General features: G+C 47.3%; 1 protein-coding gene across 1 annotated transcript; it reads right to left on the reverse strand.

Moving 5' to 3' along the window:
- Nucleotides 1-6,020: 6,020 nt before the first annotated feature.
- LOC127007458 (breast cancer anti-estrogen resistance protein 1-like) lies at nucleotides 6,021-18,158 on the reverse strand. Its single transcript, XM_050878501.1, has 4 exons — nucleotides 17,989-18,158; nucleotides 14,779-14,916; nucleotides 11,334-11,442; nucleotides 6,021-10,129 (listed from the first exon to the last, which is right to left on the reverse strand). Exons 1-4 carry the CDS (start codon nucleotides 18,124-18,126, stop codon nucleotides 8,097-8,099), a joined length of 2,418 nt encoding a protein of 805 aa, XP_050734458.1. The 5' UTR covers nucleotides 18,127-18,158; the 3' UTR covers nucleotides 6,021-8,096.
- Between the last annotated feature and the right edge of the window lie 1,291 nt (nucleotides 18,159-19,449).

Here is a 19,449-nt window from a genome sequence, read left to right on the forward strand (position 1 = left end):
GGTTGTAAGCTGTGCCGTGCGTGGGTGTGAAGCAGACGGGGGAGGTGTTCAAGGTAGCATAAGGGGGGCGTGGTGCAAGTGAACTTGAAGAGACTGAAGAGACCGAGGGAAATTTATTGAGAGCTTTCGCGACGTGAATGTGACTCGTGTGATGCATTACCAATATCTCTAATGGACGGACGGAATAATGTGCACACTGATGAAACCAAGCGAGGGAAGGAAAACACGGGCACTGATGGAATTAAAAACACGTATATAGAAATGGGGGCATGCACAGACGTTAAAAACAGTCCTAGATTGCATCACTGCGAATCGGTTACCAACTCGACCCTGAACACTGCGGCCATCAAACGTGCAAAACCTCTGTCTCATATTCCCCGTATACAGGTTTCAGACTCCCTCGTGCAAGACCGTGGAAATATTGGACGTGAATGTTGTAATCGGAATAGAAATGAAAGCATAAACACGACACTGTGAGGTCTGTGATCTGTGGTATTCCGTAAATTATGTATTCATTTATTCAGTTTATATATATATATATATATATATATATATATATATATATATATATATATATATATATATATATATATATATATATATATATATCAACTTCTTTTGCGGGATATTGATTCAGGATTCGTAGCAAAGAACATAAAGTGCCCGCTCCATGCGTCTCCCAGAGAGTGCTCAGAAACAGGATTCAAATAGGATATACATAAATGATCTCAGTCGGGGATACTGCCTGACGATAGCGAGTCTATCGTGTGGTAAAACCGTGGTGAATAACACACACACACACACACACACACACACACACACACACTCTTGGGTCACACGGGGTCCTCGCCTCGCTTCCCCTCGCCTCCACTTCCTCGCCCTCGCCTCCTCCCCGCTGCGTCCGTTCTCGCCAGGAGCGGGCGGGCAGCTTTAGGTGTTTCGGGAACGAGGCACTTTTAGATATTAGGGAGGAAGATTTTAATCCAAATAGGACGTAACTGTATGCGACGGAATATTAAAGAAAATTCAATATGCAATCGGCGGAAAATAAAATACATTTAGCCTCGCACGGGAAAGAGGAAGAGAGAGAAAATAAAGCAATTATCTATATGCTAATGCCTCCTACATATGAAATGAGGGAATTAATCACACGGAAAGAATACAATGCACACGTGGTTTGTCTGATAATGACGGTGCGCCTCCGATAAATATATTCAGTTTAATCCGTACTCACCCACACCACCACCACAACCACCACCACCATCATGCCCCCATCCCTCTGTCTCCGTACGTTCATTCCCCTGCAACTTTTCTCCCCTTCCCTTACCCCTTCCTCGCCCCAGAACGTCTCCCCTCAGTACCCCATTCCTCCACCTGCCCTTCATCCGTCTCCCCTCTTCCCTTAACCCCTCTCCTTCATCCCCCATCTTCTCTGCCGCCATTCAACATCTTCATCATCCCCTTCTTCCCCACATTTCATCCTTCTTCAAGTTGACGCTGCTTGCTCAGGTAGAAGACGTAGATTTGGCTTACCATCATAAGTTCAATTTCGACCTGTAGATATCATTACATTGAGTGAGTATACATGATGAATCCCCACTATCACTACATTAGCACATGAACACTATCGCCATGTCGTCACACAAACACCACCACTGTCACCATAAGTATCAATATTAACTATAATAAACAAGTGTCACAACAAGGCCTCCTCTCCGGTACCCAGCAGAAATCCCGTGAATCACCACTGACTTGCCCACATTCGTCGGTCCCCCTTAACAGCTCCCCGGTGGCACCATTAACATCTTTACTTAATGAATACATAGAAGCTGCACTTTAACACCATTGGTATCACTTTTAATGAATGCGCAGATCCTTTCCACACTCACGACGCTATCAGTGTCCAGTAGTTGAGAGGCGCCCACCAGCTAGCCTGACTGGCCATGTAGACTCCACTGCCCACCGTCAAGTCCTTCTATGGGCCTTGTCCACCACCACAATTCCCAGAGCTTACACGTCATCAGCGATCTAACCAACAACCAATAAAACAACCAACATCCGAACCTTGTATCACCACTGCCACCAACACCGCTACTTCTACCACTATTGTGTGTGTGCATGTGTGTGTGTGTGTGTGTGTGTGTGTGCTATTATATCAGTTGAGTTTGTGGTGGTGGTGGTGAAGGTGAAACTATCATAGTTGCGATGGTGGTCTTGGTGGTGATGAAGCCTCACGAAGATACGCACACAGTCAAACAGTCAGTCAGTCATCGTCGGGTTCCAAGGTTGAATCATGCGCCTTCCTTCCCTTCCTCCCTTCCTTGGGTGTCGGGCAGCAAGATTGGGAAGCGTTGCGGAGACAGCCCAGTTAGCAGGCGACACCCCCGGGATGACAGGCGAGGCGACCCGGGCCCTCCACGCTTTAACTCAGTTCCCCATTTCCTGTGTGTGTGTTTGTCTGTTGCCTGTGAGGGAAAGGGGAGGGCAAGCGGGCTTGAGGGTGCTCTGTGGACTTTGCTTGTAATTACGTAGTCTAGGACGGGGATGAGGCTCTCCCTGTGTGGCGTGGTTGCATGTTGTGGTGGAAGTGAGAATCAGGAATCCAAGTGGCAATGCCTATCGTGGATTAATACCTGTAATATATTTGTGGTGGAGATGTTTTGGGGAACAGGTTGCCTCTGCGTAGATACCTATCGTGTATTGTTTGTGCCTTTGTACTGATGCAGTAGTGCTGATGGGATCATTTTGACTTCACGAAGCTCTTTTAACGGCTTTCGGCATTCTGGTTTATTCATTTGATCGATGTTCTTCGGTCACTTTTAATTATTTCGTTGGCTTTATACAAACACATGAAGAAGGATTTGCCGCTGTCATATTTTTAGTTTAAGTTAAGGGTATCTTCTAACACATGATAGTCAGCACCTTATGGTATAAATCAACAAAGAATGAGCTCATTAGTAAGGAAGCGTATATGAATTTTCTGAGTCAAGACCTAGAGTAACTATTTTGTTTTGGTTAGGTCATGTTAGGGTTTAGGGTATCTTCAAACACATGATAGTCAGCACATTATGGTATAAGTCAACAAAGAATGACTTCACTTAGTTATATATAGAAAGCCTCATTAGTAGCTAAGGAAGCATATTATGAATTTTTGGAGTCAAGACCTAAAGTAACTGTTTTGTTTGGGTCAGGTTAGGTTAAGTTTAGAGTATCTCATGGCTGGATGGTGCTGGTAGTAGTAGTGTTGGTGGTGGTGGTGGTGCTGGTGGGGATGATTACAGTTCTACGGGAGAGGAGGGCTGGGGATGCTTCAGTGACTGGTCTTGCCGTGGCCGCCGTGAGAGTATAGGATAACTAGCTTTGGGGGAGCAAACGCCAAGGAGTGCGTCGATCGCTTCACTCACCCGCCCCCTCCATCCCCGACGGTCCCCCTGAGCGAGCCACGGCGTTTGTTTGGTCCTAAAACATTCATAGGGGCCGTAATCTCCCTTCAGGCCCTACGGTATTGTCCGAAGGCTGGTTTGCTGTTTGCATTAGATTACGCCCAGACCCGCGCTCTATGTAATATTGTTTGCCCTCGCCGGGTTGCTGTTTTCTATCAGCCTCCGCCTCACAGGTTTTCTTGGCTACTTTTGAGGGTAACAGAGGCTTTTCTACCCGCGTCTCAACCGGTACTTCAGAAGTTTAGAGGGTACTTTTTAAGTTGTACTTTTGAGGGTAACGGAGGCTTTCCTACCAGCGCCACAAACAGTACTTTTGATGGTAACGGAGGCTTTTCTGTCCGCGCCACAAACGGTTAGACAAAGTTGGGACATACGCTGTAGCTGCGCGGGGCCGCGGTGCTCATCTCCGTCGCATTGGCCCTTAAATTGAGCCTGTGGTGGGAAGAAGCCATTTAACCGGGACACATGCAGTGCCAGTGTGACATCCAGGTTACCACAGTTTACCTTCCCCAAGTTTCCCCAGGTTCCCATTTGTCGACCCATTTATCGTTATCCTAGCTTGCTTCCAAATACACAATAGTTTAGTCAAGTCCCTCTTGGAATATGGGAATATGTCGCGCTTGCAAGTGCCTGCTCCCTAGGGATGTGAGTTCCGGTTCGAGTACTACTCGGTTTCTCGGTTCTTGGATTTGAGTGAGTACTACTCGGTTTACTCGGTTCTTGGATTTGAGTGAGTACTACTCGGTTTCTCGGTTCTTGGATTTGAGTGAGTACTACTCGGTTTACTCGGTTCTTGCAATTCAGTTACTTTTTTTTTTTTTTTTTTACAGCAAAGGAGACAGCTCAAGGGCACAAAAAAGTAAACATTAATAAAAAAAAAAAAGCCCGCTACTCGCTGCTCCTAAAAAGAATCAAAAATATGGGGAGTTTATAATTAATCGATCGATCGATAATAGACTAATAAAGCAAGAATAATGAACTTGGCAAGTCATATTATAGGTCATCACTCTGGGAAATGAAACTTATAATTGCAGTTATGTAGGGCCGCGGCGACTAAGCCTGATCGGCGAGCCTTTCGTAACTCCCTTTGCCAGTAGGTTACCTCGATCTTTTGGCCGACTGGTGAAGGAGTGGCTCTCCCGTTACGCTGGTCGCGGGTTCGATTCCCGGCGCCGGCAAACCTTTCCTTGTCCGGATTAATTTCTCGTGTGTTTCGTTATACGCGGTGGTCGTGTGGGAGTGTAATACAGAGCAAAAAATTCTGGCATTTCAGTTATACCGAAAAAAAAAGAACACTAGTAGGGCGGAATATGTTTATGTATTGATTAGCTGCTTCATATATCAACAGATGTCTTATAAGCTATAGTCAGAGACACGCCAGTCCTCGTCGACGGACCGAGGTCGGCTAGATTTCGATCCCCTTTAAAGAGTCGGTCTGTCGATCGGCAGATCCTGCTACAGGCCGCCTTTGGCAAAGGCCCGTGCTCCCTCTGGAAGGGAGGGAACAATCTTTTCACTCTTAACAGGCCGTCTTCGGAAAAGGGCCCGTTCCCCTAGTGATACTAGGAGATAAATCTTAAAAAAAAAAAATCTATTGTCCTTGAGCCTTTTGTTTTTTTCGAGCATGAATGATCGAAGTAGCACTGTGCGTAGCTCTTTGAAAATTTTTGTTCGCTTGTTCATTGCACCCAAATGAATCACAGGTAGTCAGCATTCCAGACCACACACGGAGCGACACTCCTGCCTTTATTACTCTCGCTGCACGAGAGCTCTACTGAATTATAGACAGAGAATGTGTGGATGGACTTGGGTCAAGACCTGACACCCCTTATTAATTATCTGTCCTCATCCTGACCTCGGTTTTTCTCGACCTGAGTCATCATAGCCCAACCCATAAACAAACCTGACTCTCCCTATTAACTATGTGACCTCACCCCAACCCCACCTCTTAGACAGGGGACAAACATGCATTCCAACGTAGCGAAATAATTCCATGACGTGCTTCATCACTACCCAGCAGTCGCTGCCGAGCCCTACAAAAAGATGGCCGACTGACAGTTCGCTGGCATCAGCCCGAGCGCCTCACGGCCCCTCCACCCTTTATACCTCCATGCACGCGGTGGTCGTGTGGAAGTGTAGCAAAGAGAAATTCTGCCATTTCACTGGTGGGAAGGCGGTGGGCATCCTCTCCTGTGATTCTGTTGTGTCTCCCCGAGTGGGTAACAGGTAGAGTGATGGCCCATGCTCTCCGAAGTTCATAGAAAATGGGAAATCTCAACACTTAGAAATTAATCTATATAGGAACGGGAGCCGTGTAGTGCGGCAACTAAGCCTAATGGAAGAGTCTCCCATAACTCCCTCTACCAGGGGGGCACCTCTTTGGCCGACTGGTTAAGGAATGGCTCTCCCGTCTCGTTGGTCGCGGGTTCGATCCCCGGCGCCGGCAAAACCTTTCTTTGTCTGGATTAATTTCTCATGTGTTTCGTTACACGCGGTGGTCGTGTGGGAGTGTAGTAAAGAGAAATTCTGGCATTTCATCAACGCCAGTGTAGGTTCATAGGAGGGAAAGACAAAGGGTAGACACACAGTTTTATTAACCTGGTTATGGTGTTGGCATGTTAAAGTACATTACATATCAAATATAGGTACAAAAACACAAGAGGTCATCGTTAACACACACACACATACACACACATACACATACACACACTCTTTCTCCTCTCTTTTCGCTATATATTTACATACACTGTGCGCAAATAACACCACGCAAATGTGACTGTATGATCATTTTGTACATGTGTGTGTGTGTGTGTGTGTGTGTGTGAGAAAGGGTGTGTAGTTGTGCAAGTGTGTGTGTGTGTGTGTGGGTGTGTGTAACATGATCATCTCGTGAAGCACAAGTTACAGGGGCCTCAGGACCTCCTCAAGGCCTCCTTCAGGCGACTCATCGAAACACTGTCTTTCTCCAAGCCCTGTGTGGCCCCTCGCTGGGCCTCAGCACCTCCACAGGGCAGTGGGCTGCTTTGCATAGCGAGGTGTCGGCAGGAGGAGCGACGCTCAGTATAAGGGAGAGTCAGTGAGCGCCACATAGAATAGGAAAGGGTACACAGGGGCACTACCGGTCCTAAGGGGAACTGACTGCATAGGAAACACCTACGTGATTCGTCTTCACATTCACTCACTTGCTCATGCACTCACTGGCAGGTGAGTGCCGCACGTAAGTGGTGACTGCTGGCAGTAAGAAGCGGCAGTGGACAGGTGACTGGTAATCAACACTTGGGTCATGGGCACAACAGGGTGTGGCAGATCCTTGTGCACACTACTTGCTGGGCAGGGTTGTGGATGTTCACTGTGGAGAGAGCAAAGTATGGCTTGGATACACCTACGCTCTGGCTGGACACTGACTAAGCTCTGGCTAAAAGCAGTAGGACCGGTCAGTCAAGCGTAGCATTCGCCGTAGCACTTCGTTTTGATTCGTGTGTAGTCAAGGCTCGGGCCGCCATGGCACCCGGCTGGCCTCCTCGACGACTCGCCACAACCCTGAGGGGCATTTGGCATCGTCACGGCAAAAAGTTGACTCTCTCATGCTATGTACAGTGGCATAGTGATTTCATTATATTTACAAATAATAAGAAATTAAAAATTAGTCTTTTACTTAAACACTATAATCACAGCCTGGGAATTTAGAATTCCACCATATTGACTGTAACAAGTGGAAGTCGACTTGGTTCATCTTAAAGAAACTGGAAGATGCTCACGAGAGTCGGCCGTCCGCCCGTCTGGCGGCAACCATCAGGACAAAACCAAGACATAACATTTAAGATTACACCTTTCCCACAGCCTCAGTAACCACAGGCATGTTCTGTTGTCCCCAGACTCCGAGGGAACACATGGCTTTGTAAGGTAGTCAAAGACAGACTTTGCAAACTCTCTAGACAGAAAAAGCGACTATAAAGTATTTATATATATTATTTATGCTTCACATGTCTGTGATGCTCCCGAGATGAGTCTCAGGAGGCTGGGGAAGGAGAACTTGGGCTCTGGACAACACAGGTCTGCCCCGCACGATGCTTCAGCGTGAGAAAGATCCAATCTTAAAATGACTTCCAGGTACAGTCACCAACCAATAGAATAACCCAATTGTAGGTGTCGGTCGTGAAACTCAGCAGAGAAAAACTTACTCCTAAGAATCAGAACACTACAAGTTTAATAAAATAAATACCTACACTGCAGCACAATACAGATACTTGTGGAGAACATAACAACTGGATAAAATTATATAACAATAGCCATCTTAACTGTTGACCTTGTAAGAGGTGCACATATAAATTAATGTTAAAACAATGTACAGAGTCTCTTGAAATCAGTAGTTTAGAATAGCCAATTCACCTTTGCACAAAACTGGGAAAAAAGACTGAACTCAAAATATGGTTCCCTGATAACTCTCTAAGGTAGATTTGATAGCTTGTCTGTGCCTCAAGTTGGCCTGCTTTACCCACGCACTGGCCTGCCTGTCCCTCCCTGCGCTGGCCTGCCTCCTATCCCCAACTTAGCACCAAGGAGAGGGCCAGGCTGAATGTGGCCCGCGGCAGCTAGTGTAGGTGTGAGGCATGCCATGTCAAGGAGCTGAGCTAAGGTGGCTACATGGGTGCCTCAGACAGGTGGCACCGAGATCGCCTGCTTCAAGTTGTTGGCCAGGTTTGAGACAGCCACGAAAGAGTCCACCATCGCCTGCACGGCCACTACAGAAGGGAACTGGAGGGCTGCTGTCTTGGCCGCCGTGACAGTGAGCTTCATGGCATCAGACAGGGCATTGGAGCAGTTGAGGACCCGAGTTCTGACCTCAGCGTTCACCACGTTTCTGTGGACGGTGTCGCCGATGTACACCAGCTTGTGTGCATTGAGGATGACAAATTTGGAGTGTGCGATGAAGACTTTAGGAGGCTGGTTGTTCTCAATGGTGAGGAGGAAGGCGTCGATGGCAGTGTTGAGGTGCTGTAAGTGGACCTCACTCTGGCTGGCGTAGAAGTTGATGACCTGCTTGTCATTGGGGTCAAGGATGTTGTTACCGGCTCGCTTCAGGCCGCCCAGGTGAGTCATGTCGCCCTTCTGAATGGCCTTTTCATGGTCACTGTCGACGATCACTTGAGACTGCTTCACCAAGTTGTCAAAGGACTTCCGAAGTGGTGCTGGGAGATCCTTCTTTATGTCCTCTTGCTCTCGTTCAACACTCGCTCGAGTCTCAAGACTAACGTAGTCATAGTCATCAAGCCATTTCTTAGTATCGTTCTCGTACAGGTTCTCAAAGGCTTTCTTGTTAGGCAGGTCAGGCAGAGGCCTCTCTTGGACCGGAGTTTTTTCCTCATCTTCAATCCCCTGCTGCCGTGTGTAGCCGGAGATGTCTAAGCCTTGGGACTTCTTGAAGAGAAGCAAGGCCTTGGTCTGGATGGTGTTGGCCAGGAGACGCACATCCTCCACGAGAGAATGAGCAATGGTGGCCAGCTGGTTGAAGTGTTCAGGGTTGGTCCCACTGCTCAGCGCTCGTCTCCACGTGCCTTCCTGAAGCCTTGCCAGCGAGTCCTCTACAATGGACCTGATTTTAATCATAGGCTCTATGAGGCGCTGCAACCGCCGGGCAACACCTCGCTCACCGTTATGTGAAGCGTTGACGATGGAGCCTTGGCCAAATTCGATGATGGCATTGACAGACTGAAGAAGTCTGTTCACAATATTTTTAAGTTCCTCCTCACGGTCCTCCACTTTCTCTCGGGAGCGCCACGACACATTCTGGTGCACTATGGAAAGCTTTTCTATGGCGCTGTAAACATCTTGCTGCAGCTTGACCAATGTTTCTAGAGCAGAGTCGAACTCTAAGGGAAGACCTTTACCATAACTGAGGTCTACCTCCCCTCCCGATGAGTCTGAACCTGAGGACAGTCTGTTTGGTGCTGAGTCCACACAGTCTGGCTGCCGGACGTCTCGACTGACCTGTGGTGGCACATCATACACACCTTCTCCGCCAGCGCCTCGCACGAGCAGGGAGCGTGATGTCCTGGAGGGCGGCGTGTCATATGTCTCGCTGCCCACTGCCAGAACATTGCGAGGGACATCATAGGCATCTCTGCAGTCCTTCATTTCCCGAGGTGGCAGTTTAGGGCGCTGTGAACCCCCAACTTTCCTTGGCTCGGGAGGAAAGTCGTACACATCATGGGACTCTAGACTGGAGCGATTGGAGGACCCACCGCAGGAAGAAAGAGAGAGGGACTCCGAGGGTGCCAAGGAGGAGGCTGAGGAGGAGGTGGAAAGTTGAGACGACTCACAAGACATGACTGACACGCCACTCGACCTGTCACTGGGCGGCATGTCGTGTTGCACCTCATGGTTTGTGTTGGTGGGCCTTGGTACATCATATTCCTGCAGATTATCTCCTGGGCTCATGGTGGGAGGCAGGCCACCACGCACGCCCTTGATCATGCTGCGTGAAACCCCTCCCGCACGCTGCCCCTCCGGGTGAGGCCGTGGTGAGTCATAGTGTTGCTGAGCCTTTGGGGAGTCGTAGAGAGCCCTGGTCTTCGGCGAGTCATACTGGGAGCGTGGAATGTCATACTGGTCGAGGGGAGAGCGACCCTGGGGACGAGGAGAGTCATAGCGGAGGCTGCTGCTGCGGGACAACAAACGGGTGCCACCTGGGGAGGAGACAACACTTTAATGCTGGATGTCACCATTATGGGCCGCTCACAGTTCGCCATGATGGGTTAGTAAGCCTCCAAACCAATACTAAAGACTCGAAAATTCCTTGTGAAGTGTTTTTGAGTAGACCATATGGGAAATCTCTTGTGTATCTGGCGTTGCATCAATAACCTAACCATGATGGAGTGTTGAGGATTGAAAAGTTTGGTTCGGGCGATTACAAAGCCACTGTGTTGAACTGTGAATCGGGTTTGTGACCACAGCACTTTGTAGCCAGCTCTTCCATACAAGCACCTGTCTACCTAGTCTCTCTCCTCACCTAAGACACCTGGCTTCTGCCCATTTCCCTACACCCTCACACCCATCATTTAGCATCCACCCCATTTCAACCCACCCATCCCTTATCCCTCATCCCTTGTCCACCAGGCTACCTCACCAACATCCTACTGGCATTTCCTATATGTATACTTCTTTCCCTCTTTCCCTCTGCATTCTGACTTCCTCACACCCTCACACCCATCATTTATCATCCACCCCATTTCAACCCACCCATCCCTTATCCCTCATCCCTTGTCCACCAGGCTACCTCACCAACATCCTACTGGCATTTCCTATATGTATACTTCTTTCCCTCTTTCCCTCTGCATTCTGACAACTTCCCCACACCCTCACACCCATCATTTATCATCCACCCCATTTCAACCCACCCATCCCTTATCCCTCATCCCTTGTCCACCAGGCTACCTCACCAACATCCTACTGGCACTTCCTATGTGTATACTTCTTTCCCTCTTTCCCTCTGCATTCTGACAACTTCCCTACACCCTCACACCCATCATTTATCATCCACCCCATTTCAACCCACCCATCCCTTATCCCTCATCCCTTGTCCACCAGGCTACCTCACCAACATCCTACTGGTACTTCCTATGTATATACTTCTTTCCCTCTTCCCCTCTGCATTCTGACAACTTCCCTACACCCTCACACCCATCATTTATCATCCACCACCTTTCTCCCCACCCATCCTACATCCTTCATCCTTTGTCCACCCAGCTACCTCACCAACATCCTAATGACACTTCTTATGCTTACTTTATTTCTTCCTTCTTTCCCTCTTCCCCATTCCAAATCCTTCCCCCCCCCGCACACTCCCCATTCTCACTCCCATGTCACGCCCTTTGGCTCCTCCCCACTTACTGGTGTCGTGCTTGGAGGGCGGAACGTCGTAGTCGAGCTGCGCGGCCTGCGTCATGGCCCGGGGCGTGTCGTAGGTGTACACGTCGCCGACACGTCGCGGGGTCACCACCTGCGAGGACGAGGCAGCGTTAGGAGTGTTGTGTCAGGGATGTTCTTACACTACAAGTTGGAATAATAAGTATGATTTATAAATATGAAAATGAATTGCAAAGATAAGGTAAGAACACACACACACACACACACACACACACACACACACAAATAGATAGATAGATAAATAGACATGGTTGCTGCTCTGATATTTTTGTTGTCGTCAAGAGCGATGGTATTTTTTTTTTTTTTTTTTTTTTTTTTTTACTTACGTGATTATTTTTTTCCGTGTTTTGGTTTATTAGGTAAATGAATTAGTAACGAAGTAAGGGCATAGAAAAAGCTGCTCTACCTTCCTCTTAACAATGAATATAAATGCATGTTTGAATAAATAAAAAGAACTAGTGGTGGTCAGCTAAATGAAAATGATATGGCAAGTCACACGTCAGTTAAAACACGTTATTCTGCGACACAGTTCCTCGCCTCCCAAGAAATGACTCCTTGAAGTATAATAAGTAACGGGAATCACAGAGCTCTTGAGAACGGGGCAGATGGACACGGAGGAGCCTTATCCCAATGAAGTGCCAATCAAGTGGACAGCGGGTTGAGGTTATAGCCGGGAACTTAAGAACACTCCAGCCAGACGTGAAGAGCTTGGTGGTTATGGGGCGTAGCGGCGTGCATTCTATTCTCCAAAAGCCGTATTCTTAAACATCTCGGCGCCCAAGCACACACATTTAAAAACCCATTCGTAAGAGCAGGACACCTCTTCTCACGTAATTGGCTGCTCTTTCGGCCACCTCTTCGGATTTTTTACAGGAGCAGCGAGTAACGGGCGTTTTTATTGTTTACTTTTTTATGCCCTTGTTCTGTCTCCTTTGCTGTAAAATAAAAATAAATAAAAAATAAATCCAGGGGTAGTTTTCTGACTCTGGTGGTAGTTTAACCCTTCTGTATCATGAACGGTGGAGAAAAAAAACTCGCAAAAACTCGGTTAATTTCCTTTCCTTTATTAGCGTCTGAGAATACCGTCTTAAGTATCGTAAAGTGGGAAAATGAGAGTTAAAGTGCTTCTCGGTAAGTTAGGAGATGATATCATCTTATAGAAGGCGCCGCTGCCCCGCCTCGCTCGTCCGGCGCAGTCATCCCGTGGAGTCGTGTCGAAACTCACCAGTAATTGTCTGTGGATCGCCGTTTTCCAGACCTTCTGTTGTAATTCTTGGCCATATACCTGCGATTTTTTCCCCTTTTAACATCTTCTTTCGTATTCTTCCATCCAGTCGTTGTTAGTGTCCCATCCAGTCTGTGCTAGCTTCTTTACCTTTCTCAAATAAATGTTCTCGCGACGACCATATGTCCACAAGCGGTGTGTGGGAGGCGCCGCGTTCCGCTCCGTCGCCCCCACCTGCAGGAATGGCATTGGCGTGTCTTCTAAAGGCATTCTCGCTGCCCACTTCGGCCCTGACACCCTGACATATACTCTTAATGATGCCCCTTCTTCTACTAATCTGGACCCGTATTCTCAAACCTTTCGCCGCCCAATTACACATATTTGACAAGGCTTTCGCAGGCGTTTCGGGCATTTTCAGGAGTAGTTTAATGGCCCTGGTGGTTGTTTAACTCTTCTTCTGTACCATGAATGTGAAAAAAAACTTATGAAAGCCCGATTAATTTCCATTTTGACGTTTGAAAATAGTTGATGTGGGAGGTGGAAGCGTCTGAGAATACCGCCCCTGAGTCGTACCGATGCGAACTGTGGCGACCTCCTCGGGACAAACCTTTTCTCTTCCTATTCACTTTAACGTCACGCTAAAAATAAACACACATTCAGGGTATTCCAGTAAATCGATGCGTCAGATCTCCGCGAACAGCCTCCACCTACACGCACGTTTTTTTTTTCTTCCGTCCGCTTCCTCCTCCTCTTGTTACTGGTTCAGGTGTCTCAGGGCAGGCCGGGCAAGGGTCTCCGCCTCGTGAGTCACCCCCGGCGTGAAGGCGATCCGTCGGCGGCCTTGATGCTTGCTTCTATTCTCTCTCTTCTCCGCATAGCCCTTAGTCATCCTCGCAAAGTGGATTCAGGGTATTAGAATGACGTAAGGCGATTCGGATCCTGTTGAGTGGCCGCCGATGATTCACTTTGTTGTGGGCAATGTTATTTTTTCTCACTGTTTATTTTTGTGAAACTTTAAGCCGCCACTAAAACCGCTGCTTGTGTGCGTGTGTGTGTGTGTGTGTGTGTGTGTGTAGGGTAGGTAGCCAACTAAGTATGTACGTTTGCATGAATGTATGTTTGTGTGGTATGTGCATATTATAATGTTTGCTCTTTCATGTATGTGTGTGTATGTATGTATGTATGTATGTATATGTAGGTAAGTATAATCAGTCCGGCACATTCCGTAACATTTTTTCCTCTCTTTTCGGGTTACGGGAAAGCGGTAGTTCTCCTGTTAACTGCTTCCCTCGGCCACGGATCTTCAAGCTAAACAATACACGAGTCTCTCCCCAGCGGCGCGCCTTCACCGTCCGCGCCGTGAGGTCATGTCTATTCTCGCCTGGACGCGGTGCTTTTGGTCACTTCTTTCATATTTCCTTTTATACCGAATCCCGTAAGCGGTGGGCGTCTCCTTTCCAACGTCTGCTGCCCGCGGTGCCTCTTGCATGAACGCCTCGGTTCCTCTGTAAATGGATTGTTGGTCCCTTGCGCCCTGACCAAGCAACGCCCCCGAAAGGTCACCGTGCCCGCCGGTTCCACTGCTTCCCTCTCGGTCCCTCTTTGGTTTCCTGCTCGATCTCGGTTCCTCCCCGCCGCGACGACCACGACTTCACATCCTGACTCTCCGATGTTTAAGTTTTATTGGATTGAGGAAAATGATGGTGAGACGTGTCCTTTTTGTTCTTTTATAGTAAAGGAAGCAACTCAAGGGCTAAAAACAAGTTGAGAAAAAAGTCAGCTAATCACTGCCCCTATAAAAGAGTGGCAGATAGATAGATAGACAGGTAGAAAGAAATGCCTTATCCTCCAACAGTCATAATCTATAGTCTGTATAAATGATCGTTCCCGCCTCGCCAAGATTAAAACAAGAGAAAGAGAAATTAGAAAACAGTGTACCCACTTTATAATCTTCACCAACCACAACCCGTTCCCACCACCTAAAACAAAACTAAAAAGAAATAAAGAAAGAAAGACTCTATCCTACAAGTTCTCAATACTAACTAACCGTCCCTACCTCGAAAGACTTAACCGAAAGGAGGAAAAAGACAGAACAAAATACAACACCCAAGTCTTACAACAATCACACCCTCCTCCACTAACCATCCCCGCCTCACCAAAATAAAAGTCAGTCGCTGTGCTCACCTTGTTGGTCTTCTGCTGCGTGCGGGGCCCCGGGCTGGTGGCGCCGGGGCGGGTCACAAGGCCGGACAGACTGGTGACCCCCGAGCCGGTATCGTAAATGCCCGGCAGGATGCGAAGCCGGTTGCCGGGACAAATGCCCTGCAAGGTTGGGGTCAGGCATTAGTACGAGAGAGAGAGAGAGAGAGAGAGAGAGAGAGAGAGAGAGAGAGAGAGAGAGAGAGAGAGAGAGAGAGAGAGAGAATTTTACGATGGTGTCTTTGCTTTCTTCTGTTGATCTTTCTTCTTTTATAACCCCTTGTGTGTGTGTGTGTGTGTGTGTGTGTGTGTGTGTGTGTGTGTGTGTGTGTGTGTGTGTAAGAGAAACTATGCCTTTTTGCCCATCTATTATTACTGTCATGGACGTGAGTGGCTATTATTATTATTATTATTATTATTATTATTATTATTATTATTATTATTATTATTATTATTATTGCTCACGCCTGTATGTTTGCATCTAGTATTAATTTTCCCTCCAATCCAAACACAGAGGAACATTATCAAGCAAAAAATAAAAGAAAAAGTCAACCACCGAGGCGAGAAGTTGAATATCTCCTCTTGAAATAATTAAATAAGCAAACATATGAGGAGAAGGAAATAAAAGGAGAGAAAGGAAATTACGCAAAGAAAAAAAGAAACGAGAGAAAGTCGAGAGAGAAAGAGAAGACGTGACGACAGAGAGAGAGAGAGAGAGAGAGAGAGAGAGAGAGAGAGAGGTAAGTGGCTCAGTGCCGAGGTGACTGAGAGGGTGTCAGTCTGAAAGTGACGTTAATACGGACAGTCAGACACCACAATGCCCTCCTCCTCCTCCTCCTCCTCCTCCTCCTCCCCCTGGCGCCTCATTTCAAACACACAAACACTAGATAGATAAAGACAGGTGTTCATAAGAGAGAGAGAGAGAGAGAGAGAGAGAGAGAGAGAGAGAGAGAGTTATAACGGTTGGGTGATGCTTTGGAGGTGAAGCGAGAGGTTAAGCAAGGTTGGGAGGGGGCTGGTAGGGGCGTGGGGGTTGGGAAAGAAGGGGGGAGGGGGGAGCAACAAGCAGGATGGAGGTGGAGGTTGCTGAGAGAGAGTCGCGAGGAGGGGAGGAGGAGGAGGGGAAGGAGGGGAGACTGAAGGACATAGATGGGAGGAGGAGGGAAGGAAGCAGTGGAGGGAAACGGATATGAACAAGTGAGAGAGAAAGAAGGGAGGAGGAAGAGGAGGAGGAGAGAAGATCAGAGAGGGAAGAGAGGAGAGGAGGGAGAGAAGGAGTAAGGGAAAGCTAAAGAGCGTGAATGAGAAAAGAGAGAGAGAGAGAGAGAGAGAGAGAGAGAGAGAGAAATCCGTATGCACAGGAGGGAGAAAAAGGAAGAGGAAATGAAGGAGGAGGAGGAGGAGGAGGAAGAGGAGAGGAAGGGAGACTGGAAAAGATCTTGCAAGGGGAGGAGGGAGAGACAGAGGTGAGGCAAATCTGAATAAGGGCGTGAAAGAGAGGAGGAAAAGAGGGAAGGGAGAGAGAGAGAGTGAGAAAATCCATATACAGAGCTTCAATAAAAAAAAGGAAAGGAAAGGAGGGAAAGTCAGTGGCAAAGAGAAAAGAGGGGAAAAAAAGCAAGTTGGAGGAGGGAAGCCGGAAATTAAGGGACACACAAAAGGGACAGCAGAGGAAGAAAAAAAACATTGGAAGTGGTACTGAGCGCAAACCAATTGGACTAACAGAAGTGCCAGCGAGGAGGGAAAGAGAAAGGAAGCGGGAGATACTGAGCTGATCGTTCGAGGGGCGGGAGAGGAGGAAGAGAAGAGGAGGGGAGAGGGTATTGAAGAGGCAGGGGAAAGATGCCGTGAGAGAAAAGAAAGAGAAAACGAAGTGAAGCGGACATGACCGGGGCGCTGAGACGGAAATAAAAGAAAAGAAAATGGGAGAAAGAGTCAAACGAACGAATAAGGAAACCGACAGATAATGATTAAGGAAGGAAATGAAAGAAAGAAAGAGAGATAGTCAAACAAACGAATAAGGAAACAGCCAGATAATGATTAAGGAAGGAAATGAAAGAAAGAAAGAGAGATAGTCAAACAAACGAATAAGGAAACAGCCAGATAATGATTAAGGAAGGAAATGAAAGAAAGAAAGAGAGATAGTCAAACAAACGAATAAGGAAACAGCCAGATAATGATTAAGGAAGGAAATGAAAGAAAGAAAGAGAGATAGTCAAACAAACGAATAAGGAAACAGCCAGATAATGATTAAGGAAGGAAATGAGAGAGAAAGAAAGAGAGATAGTCAAACAAACGAATAAGGAAACCGACAGAAAATGATTAAAGAAGGAACTGAGAGAGAAAGAAAGATAGTCAAACAAACGAATAAGGAAACCGACAGATAATGATTAAGGAAGGAACTGAGAGAGAAAGAAAGATAGTCAAACAAACGAATAAGGAAACAGCCAGAAAATTATTAAGAAAGGAAGGATTAAAACTTAGTAATATAGAAAGATTGGACACAAAAACTATCTATTCCTGACGTGACTTTGCTTGGGAGACATGTATAGTTCGCCGCCCAAAAATATACATCGATCTCATAATGAACGATAGAATAAACAGTATACATAAACTACTTAATATAAACCCTGAGATCTGTGAATGACTTTAGTGAATGTCTTAGGACTTTTTCTTACGTCACTTTACCTGCTTGGACACAGACCTCTAATGATTGACTGAGGCCGCATTCTCAGACTCTTTCGGCTCTCCCAACAAATATTTTCCAAGGCCACAAAGGAGATTAGTTGTGTTTTCATGAGTTTTCACATTCATGGTGCAGAAAATCCTTATCCAACTATCACCAGGCTTGTAAAACTACCCCCCCCCCCCCCACACACACACCATGGAAATACCCACAACCTCTACTAAAGCCTTATCCAATGTGGGTGTGTGAGCCACGAGGTGGATGAGAATATGGGTCGTATTACTAAACACTTCGTCGCCAAAGTTCACCTATTTGACAAGGCTTTCGTAGAAGTTTTGGGCATTTCAGGATGTAGTTTTAGGACCCTGGTGGTAGTCTGACCCTTCTTCTGTACCGTGGACCTAAAGAACCACTCATTAGAACCAGACTGATTCCCTCTTTGACCTTTAGAAATTGTTGGTGTTGACCGACCTCTGTGTTTGAGTGCCTGCTTGCTAGGGTGTATATACCTGTCTGCCGCGGAGAGAGCATAGCCACCAGCCCTCCAGCCCCGCCGTGTTCTGCTCCAGCACCGTCAGCAGGTCGCTCCTTCTGAAGGCCAGCTCGTCCGGTGACTCTGCTGCGTTGTCGTACAAAGCGCGGGCCATGCAGTTCTGGAAGGGAGGAAAATGGGTTTGAGATCATTGTTATATGTGTCTTTTGTTCTCTATCTGCTCACCTCTCTCTGCTGTTTGCTTCCCTGTAACCTGCTGTCTCTCTGTTTGCCTCGATCTCCAGTCTCGTTGAGTTTTCTGCTTGTTCGTTTTTTTTATTTATCTTTCTGTCTATCAATCTGTGTCTATTTATTTATCTATCTATCCATCTATCTCGTGAGGTTAATCTGCCATGGCTTGGACGGGTCAATAACCTTCATTTATTTGCCTCTTCAAAAGCATTTAGATGTTATATGAGGTTAGGTTGAAGTTAGGTGGGGTTCGGTTGGTGCTAAGTGGGGTAGGGTTGATTTAGGTAGGGTTAGGTTGATGTTAGGTGGATGTTAGGTGGGGTTAGGTTGATGTTAGGTGGATGTTAGATGGGGTTAGGTTGATGTTAGGTGGATGTTAGGTGGGGTTAGGTTGATGTTAGGTGGATGTTAGGTGGGGTTAGGTGGATGTTAGATGGGGTTAGGTTGATGTTAGGTGGATGTTAGGTGGGGTTAGGTTGATGTTAGGTGGATGTTAGGTGGGGTTAGGTTGATGTTAGGTGGGGTTAGGTTGATGTTAGGTGGATGTTAGGTGGGGTTAGGTTGATGTTAGGTGGGGTTAGGTGGATGTTAGGTGGGGTTAGGTTCACAGGAGCTGCCTTCCATAGACCCACCGGCCTCTTGCAGACTCCTTACGTTCTTGTGTTCTTAAATCTGGCATTAGTATTATTGTTATTCTTGGTACACTATTTCATGATACAACTACTACCACTACTGTTACTACTGTTACTACTTTTACTACTGCTACTACTACTACTTTCTTTCCAGAGGCGCCAAGACTGTAAGAGGCATTTGAAGGCGTCCGACTTTTCCCTCGTCCCTCACGTAAGTCAGACAACATTTGCTATTTCAAGTTCTGCCCTGAATTTCACTGCCTTAAATATTTCTTGACCACGCCCGACACCGAGGCACCTCTCTGTGTGTATGTGTGTGTGTGTGTGTGTGTGTGTGTGTGTGTGTGTGTTCCGAGGGATATGAACCCACACACTATCCACCACCGCTACCACTTGACTCGCCACCACCAAGTCGGCAAGGGCGGTAGAGAAAACAGGGAGAAGAGGGAGAGAAGAGATAGGAGAGGAGGGAGGCTGGGGGAAGGTTCGGCGCCTCCCAGGGTGACAGAGACTGAGTGAGTGTCTGGGTGACGGCGCCGCGTGAACACATCCACCTAACTAATGGTCTTTTTCATCCACTCCATCATCCTCTCATCCAGCCCTGTCAAGCTTCA

The sequence above is a fragment of the Eriocheir sinensis genome, chromosome 35 (genome assembly GCF_024679095.1).
Source record: "Eriocheir sinensis breed Jianghai 21 chromosome 35, ASM2467909v1, whole genome shotgun sequence".
NCBI lineage: Eukaryota > Metazoa > Arthropoda > Malacostraca > Decapoda > Varunidae > Eriocheir > Eriocheir sinensis.

What these genes read in the sequence shown, in the direction of transcription:
- LOC127007458 (XM_050878501.1), bottom strand. Translation starts at nt 18,126, where the DNA reads ATGGCCCGCGCTTTGTACGACAACGCAGCAGAGTCACCGGACGAGCTG. An exon ending in CGCAGCAGAAGACCAACAAG is followed by an intron (nt 11,443 to 14,778) that starts GTGAGCACAGCG and finishes TCGTCCTCGCAG; the next exon opens with GTGGTGACCCCGCGACGTGT. An exon ending in GCCCTCCAAGCACGACACCA is followed by an intron (nt 10,130 to 11,333) that starts GTAAGTGGGGAG and finishes TCTCCTCCCCAG; the next exon opens with GTGGCACCCGTTTGTTGTCC.